Below are 17,971 nucleotides of genomic sequence, written 5' to 3'. Positions count from 1 at the left end.
TAGGACAACTCAGTAAACCATATCGTGGGCTCTCCCGTCAGTGATAGAGGGAACAGTCTCAACCCGATGACATTCATATCCATGTCTGGCCTCCCTACACAACTCTTGCACACCGACCTCAGTTTAGAGATGTGAGCATGTGGATTCTCGGATGGTAACCCTGAAAACAAACCCCTTGCGGTGAGCATCTGCATCAAGCTACTAGTTACCATGAATGTGTGACCCTGCGATAGAGGAGGTAGGACAATAGGCCCATCAAAATCAGTGATGTTAATGTTGCCTGTATAGAACTCTTGAGGGTGTGGGACACGAGGTTGCATCCTTAGAGCATCATCAACTAGGTTGTCCACAACCACTTGGTTGTGAGAATCAACCGGTGTAGGAGGTTGACGATTGATCCCATCACCTAGATTAGCTGGGATCTGTTGATTATTCATTTTTCGAAGCGTTCGATTAAGTTCAGGATCAAATGGAAGTGTTGGTTCTCCTCGGCTTTGTGTACTTTGCATACACTAGAGCTAGTTCTGGGAGAAACAAAAACAAAAGAAAAAGTAAAATTAGGAAATTGTTGACTAAAATTCAGTAATGTTATTAAAGTTAATCTAAAAGCCACTTTCCCCGGCAGCGGCGCCAAAATTTGACGCTCAAATTACACCTTTCCTAAAGAAGTATAAGCGATTGTATCAAGTAAAGAACCCAACTAGTAGGTTGGGGTCGATCCCATTACGAAAATAGTTTAGACTTAACTTCACTATACAATTACTTCTATTTAGTCAAGTCCTTTCCGAAAACAGGTACTTAAAGAGGGGGTGTGTGCGTGTGAAACAAAAGTATTGTAATATTTGTAAGTAGAACAAGTAACAAAAGTAAATATTTGGTGTTTATCAAGTTGTGAGAGAAACTAGGATGTAAGTGTTCCCCATAGGCTAATAATGCCGTATTTCTAGCTATAATAATTTGTCCCTAGCGTATTGCATGCAAAGTGATAAGTTAGGTATCTCTAAATCCTTGGTACGACATTTAGAGAATTTCAACCCGTATCCTGGTCCGGCTACGTCTGTCAAGTTACTAACCCTTACCTTTAATTCATATTAAGCATCATATTCGATGTTTGGCTTAGTTATTACTTTGCACCAATCTAGAGCAGCCTATTAGATAATATCCCACTAAATATATGTTAATAATTCTTTTTCTATTAACTATCCCTTGGTACGACAAGTAGTAATAAGACGAGTTCTAACGCGTGCGCTCATATAAAGGACTTCTAAGCGAAAGAATTATCAATGCATGCAATAACCTATTTGAGAATTGTTATTAAGCTAAGTTTACTTTGTTAATCACCATGGTTCCCATAACCCTAGTTGTGGATTTAGTAACCCATGTCTAGAAGAACACTATTCATAGTTGATAAACAATAAATCATGAACTTACTCTGACAAATTCGAAGAAAATCCAGAAATTTAACTTAAAACCACAAACTTCACTTGAAAACCAAATCTGGAAATTTGAATTAATGTCCAAGTTGCAAAAATAAATCTGCAAGAACAAAACTAAAAAAGTAGTAATAGAATCCAACCCCAAAAATGAGGTTTTACATCCTATTTAAAAAAAAAATTGTCCTAAAATAAAAGGAATTCAAATAAGGAAAGTTTTCCAAAAACGTGGCTTCAATCGACGACCCCCACAGACGGTCCGTCATGAAATGACGCACCGTCGACTTCCTCCGTAAGTCCAGAATTAGCATCTTTTTTCAGCCTTCAACTAGCATCTGCTCTGATCCACTCGACGGGCTAACTGCACGATCCGTCGATTCACCTACGGTTCGTCGAGGCTTCTCGTCGTTTCATACTTAGATTTTCTTCAACATCGGGTACTGGGACGTTCTCTTATAAGATTGACGATTTAACATGAGTCCGTCGATCCCGTAGCCCCACTCATGGTAAGAATTCCCCGAGTTGCTTCCGGATGCGTGAACCTTCAATTGACGGTCACCATCTACGGTCCATATTTGGGACGATAGACCGTCGATGGCCTTCATGGGTCACCTCTGCACTAAATTTCTACAGCCTTCTGCATTTTGGACCTTTCCTACAAAACAAAGATAAAAACATATTAAAATTACTATAAAAATTCTCTAGACATGCACCAATCTTAAGGAAAAAACATTAAAAGTACCGTGAAACCACGGTACATCAGAAATCGCCTGTTCAAATTTAGCTTATGAAGAATTTGAGTTCTAGACTCTACACATATCAGAACCTGCATTAAAGTCTAAGCAAATCGAGGTTTATTAAGTAATTTACAATATTTTTTATTGACACAAGCAAGATAGTAATTATGTCATTCAAATGTATGTATAATAATCAAGAATGGGAAAATATAATTAAGAACAATACCGAATAAACTATACTAGTAATATTGAGATTCTACAAGTCAAACAAAAAAACCAACATTATAAGTATGGAAACATAACAACTTAAAATGTTAAGATACTTATTTCAAAAAAATCTTACAACATCTCTATTTATAGGACTACAAGATAGAATATCAAATAATATCATGATTATGAATATTAATTGTTTTAGAGGTTATAACATTGAAAAGTCTTCGGAGTAATGAAAATAAAGATCATTAATTTTACATTAAAAATGACTTTATCAATTTCAAACTAAGCTTTTAATATAAAATTTGCATTACTTGAAACTCTTGCCAAATTTCTCACAATAAAATTCAAGTAACAAAAATACAACTTACATGTAAAGAAAAATAATAATTATATGCACAAGTACCCCCTAGACTATAACCGAAATTTCAGAGGCACACCTTAACTAAACTAAGGTCCTATTACCCCTGAATTTATATTTTTTTATTTTATACACCTCTTTCTTACATGGTACACTCTGTGATTCCACGAAATTGAGGCTCGTGAGAAATATTTGGATGCCACATAAGACAAAAAGGTGCACAAAATTACAAAAAATAAGTTCAGGGGGTCATAGAACTTTAGTTTAGTTAGGTTGTGTCTCTTAAATTTTGATCATAGTCTAGGAGGGTACTTGTGCATTTTTCTTCAAAAAATGACTTTTAGCTATTTCACAGGCAAAAGTTTTCATCACCCCCCTAAACTTGAAGCTTTTTACTCAGTGTACACCTAAACTTTATTTCATTTTAATTACCCTCCTAAACTTGTTTATTCATGCAACAAGTACACCTTTTCTGACCGATCACTACGACCACACGACACCTAGATAAATATTTTGTCACCTAGATAAATATTTTGCAAGTAGATAATTAAAACTTCGGGACCAAATTTCAAATCTTCACAATTCACATCGATTAAAACTTCTCAAAGAAGCTTCTCCGCTTTGCTCTAAACCTCTTCGCTTTTTTCTAAACCACTCACCGCTTCTAAGAAGTGTAATGTCAGACGAACTTCAAAACTTTTGGCAAGTGTAATCAACGGAGTAATGAGTAGATTTGGGTCTGTTGCAATTCTGGAGTAAAGGCTTGCTAAATTTCGTGAAGTGTTTGGTCAATTGGTGTCGATTGGTCGATTTTCTTTAGATATTGTCTGAAATTGTTAACAAGTAAGTGATTATCCACTCAATTTTGTGAAGGCTTGATGTATTATTGTCTGTTTACTTTACTTTTTCATTCATATTTTCCCCTATTTTTCATTTAAGGTTTCGCCATGATTTGACTAGGGTTTCGCCATAGTTTCCGATTGAGTTTTTGATTAGGGTCTGATAGTTTTCAACTAGAATTTTCACTTAATGAATGTGTTATTATGAAGTTTTTCACCTTATTCATGCATGAGCATTAAGTTTTCTGATAATCAGTTTAAAAAATAAGGCTTTTTAATGAAATTAAGGTTTTAAGTATTAGGGTTTCTGGTATTGTTAAACGACGGGGTATTTTGTAATTTCCTTAAGTATATTGTGTGGGATGCCTATTGTATATTGATGAGTAATACGTCTACTATAATAAGTATCAATTGTTGCTTTTGTTCTAGTGTTATTGTCTATTCTTTGGTTTTGTTGCTTGCATTGTACAATATGCTGATTGTTATTGTGGTTATAGGTTGACACTATGGCTACTAAGTACCTCAATTTAAGGTACAAATTTGGGGGTATCTTGGTGAGTGAGGTAGGTCCAGTATATGTTGGGGATAGGACTGAATATGTAAAGAATGTGGATGAGATCACTTATCAATTCCTGAACTTGCAGATTATGCTAAGTCTTTTGGGATTAGTAAGTTCGGAAAAACATATGCAGCTCCATCTCTAGGGGTGATTTGGTGGAATTGAAAAATGACATGGACATTTGTAGCATGGCATTATTTATGCATGATGGGGACATAATAGATATTTATGTGTGTGATGACACTATTCTAGATGATGTGGGTCCCAATGAAGGTCAAATTAGTCATTCTTTAAGACAAGTGATTGAGTCTTTTAATGCACATGGGGAATCTTTAACTGCACAATCAAAAAAATTAGATCTAGGGTTAGGTTCATCTTCTTCCTTTCCAGCTACTGAAAGACTTGAGAATGATGGGGTTGCAAGGGTCGAACAAGAAACTGATGATGATTATTCTTCAATAGATTGGACTGATACTGAAGAAAAAGTTGAACCAACTGTCCAACAAGGAACTAAACCTTCTATTCAAGAAGAAGTTGAGCCAAGTGCCCAAGAAAATGCAGAGGAAGACATAGACAGTGATTCTGTCTTTCTGACCAGTCTATTGACTATGGAAGTGATGTGCATGAGGAGTTGAGAATTGTTAAGGAAGAAGTGAGAAATCTTAGAGAAAGTAGGAGGAGAAAGAAGAAGGAAAAACCAAAAACATTTTTTAGGTGAAGTTGGACTTAATGAAGGGTATGCAGATATTGAAAAAGGGAAAAAGTTTCAAGGGTAAGCTAACAAAGGATGAGCCATACTATGACAGTTCTGACTGTGATAGTTTTCAAAGTGATGAAGAAGAACATGTTTCTCATGATGAACTTGAAGGAGGGAGTTTAAGGGGGAGAAAGAAGAATGATAGGGTGGTATATGATTTTTCTTGTGATATTGTAATATGGCAGTGTGGTTTGGTATTTTAAAGTGTAAAGCAATTTAGAGAGGTAGTTACAAATATGCTATAAAAATGGAGTTGAGTTAGACAAGTATGTGAATGAGAGTACTAGAGTGAGAGTGAAATGTAAAAGTGGTTGTCCATGGCTGTTGTATGCAAGCAAGGAAGGGAGGAGTGAGAACTTTGCTATCAAGACATACAACCCAAGGCACAAATGTACCTGGACCACCAATAATATTTTGTGTAATTCAAAATTCTTATGTAAGTATCTGAAAGATAGGATTATTTTTCAACCTAGTATAAAAGGGTGGGAGATACAATAATTGGTGAGAAAAGAGTTGAATGTTCATGTAGGCAAGGCAGTTTGTTTAAAAACAAGAAAAATTATTTTAAAGGAAATTATGGGGGATCATGTGACAGAATTTAACAAAATCCTAGACTACAAGGATATGTTACTCCAAACAAATCCTGGTAGCGCTTGTGTCTTGAAGCTTAAAGGTTCAGAATCAGGAGATGGGATGAAACAATTTCACTCTTTTTATATTTGTTTTGATGCTATGAAAAAGGGTTCCCAATAAGGATACAGAAGATGTATAGGGTTAGATGGGTGTTTTCTAAAGGGAATTTGTAAGGGTCACCTTTTGGTAGCTGTTGCTAAAGATGCAAACAATCAAATGTATCCAATAGCATGGGCAGTAATTGGTACTGAAAGCAAGTTGACATGGAAATGGTTCATGACCATTCTGAAGAGATGATCTTAATCTAGGAAATGGTTCCCAACTCACTATCATTAGTGATATGCAAAAGGTAATTGAATATCTTGTTTTGTATGTTTAATTTAGTTTCCAATTTAATTTGACCAAAATTTAACTATCTTGTTTTGCTTTGCAACTACATGGACTAATAGCTGCTGTAGATGAACTATTTCCAAAATGTGAGCACAAAATGAGTGCTAGACACATATTAGCAAATTGGTCACAAAACTTCAAAGGCATAGAGAGAAGGAAGAAATTTTGGGCTTGTGCTAGATCAACATTTGAGGCACAACTTAAGTACAATATAAACGCCCTATCCAAGCTGGGAACAAGTATTGTTGAATACCTTATCAAATACAACAAGGAGACATGGTGCAAAGCTTTCCTCCAAACATTTTCAAAGTGTGATAGTATAGATAACAACATGAGAGAGAGTTTTAATTCTTGGATCTTGGAACCTAGGAACAAGACCATTGTAACTATGTTGGAAGAAATTAGAGTTAAGGTGATGAGTAGAATAAGTAAGTCAAGAGCATTTGCTGAAACATGGACAGATAGAATATCTCCAATGGCAATGATGATATTAAATACAAATGTAACATGATCTATGCAGTGCAATATTGAATAGAATGATGATGTTGGATTTGAAGTGTTAGAAGGGGTATACAAGCATACTGTGAACTTGGGTCAACAAAAATGTAGTTACAGATCATGGGAATTAAAAGGTATCCTATGTGCACATGGTATACTAACAATGAACCACTTAAACATGGATGCATCACTAGCTGGTATAGAAAAGAGACATATATGAAGACATATTCTCAATTCATTCAACCAATCCCAAACATGGAAATTTGGCCTGAAAGCAGAAACCCAATGGTTGAACTACCTGAGGTAAGACAAATGCCTGGTAGGCCACCAAAGAACTAAAGAAGAGAAATTGGTGAAGTGAGAAAAGCTGGAAAGTTGCCAAGAATGGGGATAGTAATGACATGTTCTATTTGCAAAGGACCAAATCATAACAAGAGGAATCGTCCAAAAAAATCCTAAACCTAAGTCTACACCAACACCTACTCAAGAGGTACATTCATATTGATTTTCTTTTATAAATTATGTTAGATTACTTATTAATTTAATATCTTGTTGTATTCTTTTTCCACTCATATTAGTCCACCACTGGAAAAAAGTGGGGAGAGGTCACTATGAAAGAGCAAGCACCAGTAAGACTGATACAAGCAACAACAACACTGGTACAAGAAGAGGTGCAGAAAGTGGTTACAAGAAGAGGCCTAAAGTTATTGGACAAGGTGTATTTGTTACTGATACTGGATATACGTGTATTAATGTAAGTGTCTTATAAAAGGATCAAAATTATATTTGCCTTCTAAATGTGAGTCCCAAAATTACTATGTAGTTGATATTGTAGCAAGGATTGTCTACCAGTAGGAGGGTTAATACTAGTGTGGTGAGTTCTGCGCATGTGACAGGTGATATTGATTTTAAACCTACCAAGGGAATGAAGTGGAAAGACAAATAGGCCATGATTCAAAGAGAACTTCAAGTCCAAAGTGTTATGTGTCGTATTCAAACTAGATCAAAAGTTGTTGGCAGTCAAACAAGGGACCAAGCCAAGGGAAAATCACCCTCAAAGAAAACTTCTTAGTTGTGTGATTATGTGGGTGTAACAACCAAACTTAAGTTAGTGACTGTTTTTATTTTGGTGTTTGTGTGGTTGTTCAACCAAACTTGAAATAATGTGCTTTACATTTTGGTGCTTCTGTGGTTGTTCAACCAAACCTAAAATAGTTACTGTTTTGTGTTTTTGGTGCTTCTGTGGTTGTTCAACCAAACCTAAAATAGTTACTGTTTTGTGTTTTTGGTGCTTGTGTGGTTGTTCAACCAACCTTAAAGTAGTGATTGTTTTATGTTTTGCTGGTTAACTTAAGTTATTGTAGTTGTTGGTTGAAACAATGAAACACTATGATGTTTCTTTTTTATGATCAAGAAAACACTTGTTATGTTATGCCTTTATGTTAGGCTGCCTTCATGCTATTATTCAGTGTTATCATATTACCTCTTACATGTAATTGTAGCTTGATTAAAAAGGATAAGTCAATTGGACATACACAAAGACATATATATATATATATATATAAAATCAACAAAAACATACATTACTAGAACACCAAACCATACTAATCCACACAATGAGAACCCTAGAACCAAATGATCTTACCTTAATAACAATTGCATTCACAAAAAAAATTCAACGACACACTAAATAAAAGAACAATATCACATTACATATCAAACTAATACCCAAAATTAGTTTCAATATTCATTTATACTTGAGATGTTCTTCTTGTTTGTTGGTTTTCTTAAACAAACCCAAAATTACAATATTCGCCTGGGTCGGAAATTAAGGATCATACCATTAGAAAAACTTACAAAAATTTCGAAATGAGGACTTCATTTCATAAAAACAAAGTTAAAAAAAATTAAAAATTGCATAATATGAACTTGGCAAATAAAAAACAAAAAAAGGAGTAACAATATATACCCTATGGTGTCTACAACCAAGAAATCTAAGTCGGGGATTGCCATTTGTTCATGAAATTTTCAGAATTGGAGGAGCCCCACATAAACAAACAAGTCTCATATTATAGTTCATGAATTTAGCTATAACAATTAAAACAAAAAAAGTGAGAACAATCTGAAATTCCAAAAGGGAGAAGGGATAAAGAAGAATAAATAGTTAGAGAATAGAGATAGAAAAATCCTTAAAATAAGTCAAATATTAAAGAAATACACATTTTTACGTATATTACCGTTGTAACTTTATGATGTGGCAAAAAATCGCTCTCTCACGCGCCTTGTAGAGTTTGATTTCAGTTTCTACGCCAGGTGGACAGAAAAGGTGTACGTGTTGGATGAATAAACAAGTTGAGGGGGTAATTAAAACGAAATAAAGTTTAGGTGTATACTGAATAAAAAACTTCAAGTTCAGGGGGTAATGAATACTTTTGCCCAATTTCACACTGAGCTTTTGATATAAACTAGAGTAACTTACAAAAATAACTTTATTTATAGGGTTAATGAATACAATAGATATAAGTATGTTATTTACAATAAATGACTATAATTTATATCACTGTTTTGCTTGCTGTATTTTTGTATAATTTTTTTTTAATTTATACATTAATACATCTTTAAGTACAACAAACTAAAAAGGGAATTGACTCTAAACATAACCCACTATCTTTACATTACGTCCATATGAGTTAATGCATAAGTACCCCTCAATCTATGCCTGAAATCTCAGAGACACACTTATACTATACTAAGGTCCTATTACCCCCTGAACTTATTTTATAAATAATTTTCTACCCTTTATGGCCTACGTGATACTAGTTTGAAAGAAAATGTCAACACATGTTGGTTCCACAAGATGGTGCCACGTAGGACGAAAAGAGGTAGAAAATTATTTATAAAATAAGTTCAGAGGGGTAATAAGACCTTAGTATAGTATAAGTGTGTCTTTGAAATTTTGGGCATAGGTTGAGGGGATACTTGTGCATTATCCCCATCCATACAATGAGCAACTTTCCATAATTAACATTATAACTAAAAATTACTTTTTTAAAGGCATATCAGATCATATTATTTATCAGTTTAACAAAAAATGTGATACATCATACTCAATTTTTTTGTTGTCTCCATAGTTCTTATTTTGTCGTCTTAAAAGTAGTAATATTTTTTTGTTAATTCAAGTTATTATTGTAAGCAAATTATTGAATTTGTGAATGAATGTTAAGTATTTTGATTTTGAATAGGTGAACTACATGACAATAGATACACTAGTTGTTAAACAAATAATGAATACACTGATATAGAATACAATGAATACATTGTTGTGAAACACAAAAAGGAATACGTTGGATACAACTATACTTGTATTTCTGAATCAACTTTTTATCTTGGATATAGTACATATATATCTAGATGTTACTGTATTCGTAAATCAACATTTTAACTTGTGCTTATATAACACTACAAGTATCTATGTATATAAATATTAGAGCTGTCAATATGAGCTAGCTCACCCCATCCGGGCTAACTTATACATGCTTCGACATTTTACGGGTCAGGCCAGGCTAGCCCATTTCTAGTGTGGGCCAGAAAATGGTCGGCCCAACCCACAAGTACGTGGGCTACAGGCTTGCCGGGCCAGCCCACTTTTTAAAAATTATATTATTTTTAGAATTATTAAATTAAATTATAAATTATAATTTTAAAATATTATCATAAATATCAACAAACTAATATTACATGATATTAATGTTACTACTTTTTAATCAAATCCACAAATAAAATTATCTTTATAATATTTATTAAGTTTTTTTCAAGTAAAAGTATAAATATCTAAATAGAAATATTAACCTAATTGTTTTAAGTTTGGACTCTATTTAATTTTAAATTTTAATATTATATTATATTTTTTAATTAATTTTTATTGGTCCACGGGCCGGCCCTACCGATATTTTTCAAGCCCCACAAATCAGCAAACTTATTCAGGCCGAGCTAAAAAATTCTTTTCTCAAATGGGCTCCAAAAATCCTAGCCCATTCCTATTAAATCCCGAGTTAGGCCAGGCTGGCCCAACATGTGTTGGGAATTAAACACACAACACACACAAATAATCTAGAGAAAAGAGAAACGGAACACAAACGGGACACACAAGAATTTAACGTGGTTCGGTTTCCCTACTCCACGACTGTAACAGGAGGATTTTTATTTCACATGTGCTGCTATGGAATTACAAATACAAGGATCATATTTATAGGAAAGCCAAATGGTTAACCTAGGGTTTCAGTAATGGGTCGGGCCGGCTCACAAGCCTCCACAAAGCCCAACAATCTCCCACTTGGAGGCTTGAAGAATTTCAACTGTCATCCACTTAGAACACTTGTATGTCTAGTAATCTTTTTCAACTCTCTCCTGCTACAGCGGCCTTCTCATCAGTCAACTGAAAGGCCCGTTGAAGCTCCCCGAAGCTTCAACACATCAGTCACGGCTGAAACTGCCCTTGACTCGTCCTCGGTCCCTACCGGCTCCCACTTGAGACACGAACTGCCGGATCCTAGAACTCCCTGAGAACAAACACTCTCCATACTCAGCAAGATATTTTCTGGAGACGTATCAACAGCTGGAATACTGGTTCTCTTGACCCACTGTCTTCTAGGAGCCTTGGCTGAAGCACGGCCGGTGCTCCCACTGCCACAAACGCCTCTGACTGGTCTTCCTGAACCTTTCCTTGCTCGTTCATCCTGAATCTGACCTGTGGCTCTGGGTTTCTTTCTTGCAAAGACAACCTTCTTCTGCCCACGAGATTCTGTGAACCGGACTTTGTTTTTCTTCTGAACTGGGACGGTCACTCCCTCAGACGGTAATCCGACAATATACAACGATCCTCTTTTTGTTCCACGAGCCATGACAAGATTGCCCCTCACGACCTTCCACTGCCCATTTCCGAACTTCACATGATGTCCCTGTTCATCCAACTGCCTAACAGAAATCAAACTTTTCGTCAAGCTTGGAACAACTCTGACATCCTTCAAGGTCCAGAAACCGACTGGCGTCTTCAGCACCATGTCACCCATGCCCGTAACATCAAGAGCTCTATCGTCTGCAAGCCTTACCTTTCCAAAGTCTCCAATAACCAGATTCTGCAATGCTTCACTGCTGTGGGTAGCGTGAAAAGAAGCACCAGAATCCATGACCCAGGAATCCACATTGCTCTCCGCGCAACAGATAAACAAATCCTCGTTGACGCTGTCTTCTGCAATGTTGACTTGTTTGTCTTTCTGGCATTGATTCCTGAAATGCCCCACCTCCTTGCAGTTCCAACATGTTACACCTGAGCCATCCCGAGCCTTTGACTGACTCCTTCTTCGGTTCCTGCTCCCACTACCTCTGTTATTTCCTCTGCCTCTGACGACGTTTAGCATATCACCTGATGATTCTCCAGAACTCCTTCTTCTGACATCCTCGCCAAGAACGAGATCACGAATCTTCTCAAAGGTGAATCCATTAGGTCCCACTGAACTGGCAACTGCTGTAACCGTTCCGGACCAACTGTCAGGCAATGATGATAACAGTAGTAAAGCTTGAACTTCATCATCGAACTTAATGCCAACTGACAAAAGTCTGGCTAAGATCGAATTCAATGAGTTGATGTGCTCGGTAACTGAACTGCCTTCCTTCATCTTTGTGTTCACCAACTCTCTAATCAGAAAAATTTTGTTTGCTGCAGATGGCTTCTCGTACATGTTAGACAAGGCTTCCAAGATGCCTTTCGCTGTCTTCTCCTTAAGAATGTTGAACGCAACATTCTTGGTCAACGAGAGTCGGATAACTGACATAGCTTTCCGATCCAAAACTGCCCACTCTGCATCAGACAATTTTCCTTGCTTGTCACCCAACACTACGTCCAAATCTTTCTGAACCAGCAAATCTTCAATCTGCATCTTCCACCAACTGAAATCTGTACCATCGAACTTCTCAATTCGGAACTTCCCATCTTCTGCCATCTCAAAGGACTTCGGCAATTCCCTTAACGGCGTCTACAGACAGCGGGCGGCGATTTGGACGATGCTCACGATCTGGACGCTCGCGGCTGGATCTGAGGCTCCTCGACGCGGCGGCCAATGGAACGGCGCGACGGACAGCACACGGACGACGGCTGTTCGCACCCTGCGCGGTTCTCCTAGCCGGCTGCTGCTTGAGGTTACCCACACGGTAACGGCGGCTACTCCTCCCTGCACACAGTTCTTCACACAAGAACCCTAGGTGACAATTTCTCACAGTTTGTGTTACAATGTTGTTGAAACCTCGCTCTGATACCAATTGTTGGGAATTAAACACACAACACACACAAATAATCTAGAGAAAAGAGAAACGGAACACAAACGGGACACACAAGAATTTAACGTGGTTCGGTTTCCCTACTCCACGACTGTAACAGGAGGATTTTTATTTCACTTGTGCTGCTATGGAATTACAAATACAAGGATCATATTTATAGGAAAGCCAAATGGTTAACCTAGGGTTTCAGTAATGGGTCGGGCCGGCTCACAAGCCTCCACAAAGCCCAACAACATGCTTAGTCCATATTGATGGTTCTAATAAATATGGATACATTTCAACACTGTTGTTAAGCAAAAATATGGATACATATACAAATGAGCAAAAAAGATACAATTTGTAGGTATCAAACTGTATAAGTATTGATACATTAGACAAACGAGCAAAAAAAATACGATTTGTGGGTACCAATCTGTATAAGTACGAGATAAGTATGTAACTAAAAAGTACCTGATTGATACAAAATCACAAAAATTGCTCCTGTAGACATGGAAAGAGATCACAAATGTGACTACCGTAATTATTTAGACATTCAATTAGAATTACTTTCCTATTTAATATTTATTTATTATATTAAACATAAATGAAAAATATTTATTTGTATAGGTTGAGGGGGTACTTGTGCATTATTCCAAATAAAAATAATAATTATACCTTCCGCTAATAATCTTGTTGGGACTGTTTATATTTTCTCACTTAATTGCTAGATTGACATTTAATCCATTTATCTAAAGATGAATGTCTGGAGAAAATAATCTTTTTTTTCGGTTCACCCAAAACGTGCCTGCAATAAAATAATAAAATCTCGTTTGAGTAAAAAAATTTAAAAGAAATATTTAAGCAATAAAATACTATTTTATAGATTTTTTTTAAGAAAAAAATTGTAATTGTTGGCCAAACGATGAGCCGGCCATATAAATTTGATCATTTTCTTTGATAACAAAATTTTCCAATGTCTCTATTTATAGGACATAATATTGAATACCAAATAATATCATGAACATGGCTATTAATATGAAGACTTAGGAGTTATAGTTATCAAAAGTTATGGGAGAAATGAAAATAAAGACAAGTAAATTTTTATACCAAATGATAACGATTTTAAATAGGATTAGCTATGCTTTTATAAAATAATTATTTCTAATTGTGATAATTTGTGGAACTATTTTGTTAGGTATTTCGGTTAATTTAAGCCAAATCCCTTAAATTTCAAAATTTAAATTACGAAAGGACCCAACCTCTAGATCCAATTCAATTCATATCAGACACCCTCATCAAAATCTCAGCAAATCAGGTGTGTTAGTAATATTGAGATTAGTTATACTATTTCCGCACCTGATTGGTATAATATGGACATCTACGGGGTCATTTCCGAGATCTTCTTGTTCTTGTTGAATTCGTGCAGCAGATTCCGCAAGTATGGGAGGACAACTATCAAGCTCAATCAGTTGTAATGTGTTGATATCTGCAAACTCAATGGGTATCTCTTTCAAGTAAGAGCAAGAACCAAGCACGAGGCGTTCAAGGACAGGAAAATTGTCATTTGTCGCTTTCCAGGACTCGAGATAATTTGCTTGAATTAGCAAAACCTTCAATTGAGTAAATACTCTAACATTTGGATCCCACTCTTCGCCGTGACAAGCATTAAGCACCAGCTTCAGCACCTCAAGGTTAGGCAACTCAGCTATGATGTCCAAGTAAGACCAACGTAGAAAAGTTTTGTACAATTTTAACTTCTTGAGCGTTGTTGGAATGGTCACCGCACTCCAATTATAAAATTTTCTTACACTCAATGTTTCAAGTTGCTGCAGAATGACAAGATTGTTGAAAATTCCACTTTCACGGATATTTTGATTTCCTTTGATTCCTATTTTCTTAACATTTTGAATCCCCGAAAGAACTTCCTTCGTGCAACAAAGTGGAGACAGGTAAGAAATAGATTGTATATTTGAAAAACTCATGTATCTTGCTTTGTCAACAGATACACTTGGTTGATTTGGTAAATGGAATTTGTGCAGTTTCAGATACCTTAATCGCCTTAGTCCCCAAATTTGCTCCGGAAAAGTTAAATATGATGGAGGATACCCTTCAACAATGAATGTCTGCAGATTCCATAACCTGCAAATTTCTGGAGTTACGTCGAAAATCTCAGAGCAGAATAATGCTAGGTACCTCAACCAGATGAGGCTTAGTATCTGTAGAGGGAAACTATAAATCCTGATGTGTGTCAAGTCCAAGATTTTCAGTAATTTGAAATGAATAAGCTCTGATTGGAGAACAAAAGTTGAAAAAAAACCACCCAATGAGAAAATAGAGCGAGTTCGTTTCAAAAGATTGTTGTCATCATCATCTCTCAACTCATGATGTCCAGGGGTAAGAAGGGCCCTATATAGACCATACGGAGATCCATAAATTTCGTCACCAGTCCAGCGCTTAAACGGCTGCATATTATGCCTACTGAGAGGTTGGCATACAGAAGGAACATGATTTGGATCACAATCATTGATTTGAGCTTTCTTTTCATCGGATTTTTCAAACAGAATGTCTTTTACAGTGAAAAGGTTTCCTCTTTGAACTTGTCTCAAGCACAAGTCGTGTATTAGATCATGAACCTTACATGATATAATTTTTGTTTCACCACGACTTTTCTTGCTGACATGAACTAGACATCTGTTGATAAGATCTTGTAAACACTTGTCAGCTTCTCCTTCTAAGTCATTTTCAAAATTCAGGAACCCCTCAGCCATCCATAATCTCTTCAAATGGTTCACTGGAATCTCAGAGTCTTCTGGAAAAATTCCGAAATACAGAAGACATGTTTTTAGATCACTAGTCAAGTGATTGTAACTCAACCCAAGAACATGTGAACATTGTTTATCGGGATCATTTTTGACAAATGACTTGACATCTTTAGCAACACTTTCCCAATCTTCTATTGTCTTTTTGGATTTGAGAAGCCCCGCAACCACGACAATAGTTAGTGGTAACCCGTGGCTTTTCTCTGCAATTTTCTTCCCAATATTCTCAAGTTCAGATGGTAATGGTAATGCTTCATTTGCAAATGCTACACTCTTAAAAAGGTTCCAACTCTCATCTTGATCCATGAAGCTCATCTGCAACGAAAGATTTTCTGTATTAGCATAGCAAGCCACTTCATTGTTACGGGTAGTCAACAGTATTCGGCTCCCCTTGTTCTGACTTGGGAAGAATCGTCTCACGTCATCCCACGCTTTAATACTCCAGATGTCATCCATGACAATTAAGTACCTCTTTCCATATAAACTTTTACGCAGCATGTCTGCTAACTCTGCCTCATCGAGCATGTCAAATGTGCCACCCTTTGTAGAACGCAGAAGGTTCAACAAGATTTCCTTTACATTGTGCTGTTGAGAAAGAGTAGCCCAGGCACAAACATCAAAATGAGAACGAACGTGCGCACTATTGTAAACTTCTATTGCTAAGGTTGTTTTACCAATGCTTCCCATCCCAATGATCGGGATGACTTTGGGTTCACCAGAGTATCCTCTAGTCAGATCTTCTAACAACCGTTCCCTTTGATCACCACGCCCAACCATACTGTTCTTAACGTTCAGACCATCATTTGCTGAACTTGAAAAATCTCGAACCGATGATTCTTCTGATGCTTGTTTCCCTTTATCTCGAATCTTTGTTGACTCTTTCCTAAGACGATCGATGTCAACTGCTACTTGTTGCAGGCTGTGATAAAAGTTTTGACCTTCAATTTTTCCAGAAACACTGTTTTTAGTATTTGCCATTTCAATTTCTGTTAGTCTCAGTTGTATTGTGTATTCAACAGCACTTGCAACTTCTTTTACCTCTACTTCCAAATCCGTCATTTCCCCCGAAACATTGTTTTTCTCAAAGTTGTTGAGAAATACTCCCAGGGAACTAACTTTTTCATGAAGAGCCAAAAGTTCTTCTTTGTGATCGCATATTAGAGATTGTAATGGCAAATTGGATGTCATCAAGAGCGATTTTATCGTCGTCTTAAGAGAAATCAAACTTGCATAAGCCATATTAACAATATTCCCCTTTGCGATTATGACCTGAAGACTGCAGCTTAATGTGTAAAAATAATTTAATCCTAGTAGGCAAAAAAAGATTGTGATTCAAAGCTCATTGACTTGAGTAATGTTTTCTTATGATGATATTTAGATCTACTGAAAAACATAAGACTTGTACTATATCTCTATGTTGCTCGAACTCTTTCAAAAAGTTGTCAGATCCGATACACAACTATATATATAGGCAAGGAGCTAACTTATACTTGATAGTTAAGGCACTATGAGTGTTGTTTTGCCCTAAAAGTTGAATAAAATGATAGAGTAATTAAGGAAAACTAACCTTTCAATGGCAGATAATTAAGGATATAGCTGCAAAAGAGACATTTGAGAAAAGGATAGAAGAAGTTGTTGAGATTAGAGTGGCCGAATTGATATCTGCAGACTTACATCTTAAATAGTCCCTTTACTTTAAATAGTAGGTTCACTTCCATCCTTAGTATATAAAATGTTGAACATAAATGGTCCTTTTGTCTTTGAGAAAAGTTTAGCTCCTAACTATCCGTAAAAGATAAATAGACATGTTTAAATTTCAAGATACAAAATTTATCAAATTGAGATAAAAAAAAAAGAGTATTATGTTTTATGATCCTATACATATAACATAAATTATCTGTCAAGATGGTACATGAAGTTATTTTTATTTTCATTGATAAGATGAGATTAAGAAGAAAAAAAATATTTTCTACATTTTAATTTGTTAAAGTGATTTTAAAATAAAGAAAACAAGATCATAGTTCTTTAATAATTCAAATAAGAAGAAAATTTGGTTAAAAAGAAAAAAAATATACTTATTTGGAGAAGGCATTTTTGATATGTTTTAGAAACAATAGGGGTATTTTTGGATCAAAGTATTGACTACAAGCGTATTTTTGAACCCACGTATTAGCACCAAGGACATTTTTTGGCCAAACTAATACACCAAGGACATTTTTGTTCCTTTGACGTAGTTTGAGGGAATTTTCAATCATTTTTCCTTATTATTATTTACTTATTTATTATACTAGTTTACGGAACGTGCATTGCACGTTTATCCTCTAATTGATATCAGAATAATTATTTTATATAGCTAAGTTAAAATCTAAAGTCCTTTCATGTGTAAGTTTAACATAAGAATATAACTCTGCACAAAATAT

General features: G+C 35.8%; 1 protein-coding gene across 2 annotated transcripts; it reads right to left on the bottom strand.

Annotated features, from left to right (window-relative positions):
* Window positions 1–13,391: 13,391 nt before the first annotated feature.
* On the bottom strand, window positions 13,392–17,239 carry LOC107009605 (putative late blight resistance protein homolog R1B-16). Of its 2 annotated transcripts, XM_015208950.2 has the most exons (3): window positions 17,119–17,239; window positions 14,089–16,827; window positions 13,392–13,537 (listed from the first exon to the last, which is right to left on the bottom strand). In XM_015208950.2, the coding sequence occupies exons 2-3, from the start codon at window positions 16,788–16,790 to the stop codon at window positions 13,450–13,452; spliced, it is 2,790 nt and encodes a 929-aa protein (XP_015064436.1). In that variant the 5' UTR covers window positions 16,791–16,827; window positions 17,119–17,239; the 3' UTR covers window positions 13,392–13,449. The 2 variants fall into 2 exon arrangements, with proteins under 2 accessions (XP_015064436.1, XP_015064435.1); XM_015208949.2 differs by having other exon boundaries at window positions 14,089–17,233.
* Window positions 17,240–17,971: the final 732 nt, after the last annotated feature.

The sequence above is a fragment of the Solanum pennellii genome, chromosome 2 (genome assembly GCF_001406875.1).
Source record: "Solanum pennellii chromosome 2, SPENNV200".
Taxonomy (NCBI): Eukaryota; Viridiplantae; Streptophyta; class Magnoliopsida; order Solanales; family Solanaceae; genus Solanum; species Solanum pennellii.
This window is presented reverse-complemented; position numbering and strand designations above follow the sequence as displayed.

Coding starts and splice junctions, on each gene's coding strand:
- LOC107009605 (XM_015208950.2), bottom strand. CDS start 16,790: ATGGCTTATGCAAGTTTGATTTCTCTTAAGACGACGATAAAATCGCTC. Junction 13,538..14,088: donor GTCCATATTATACCAATCAG/GTGCGGAAATAG, acceptor ATTTTATTGCAG/GCACGTTTTGGGTGAACCGA.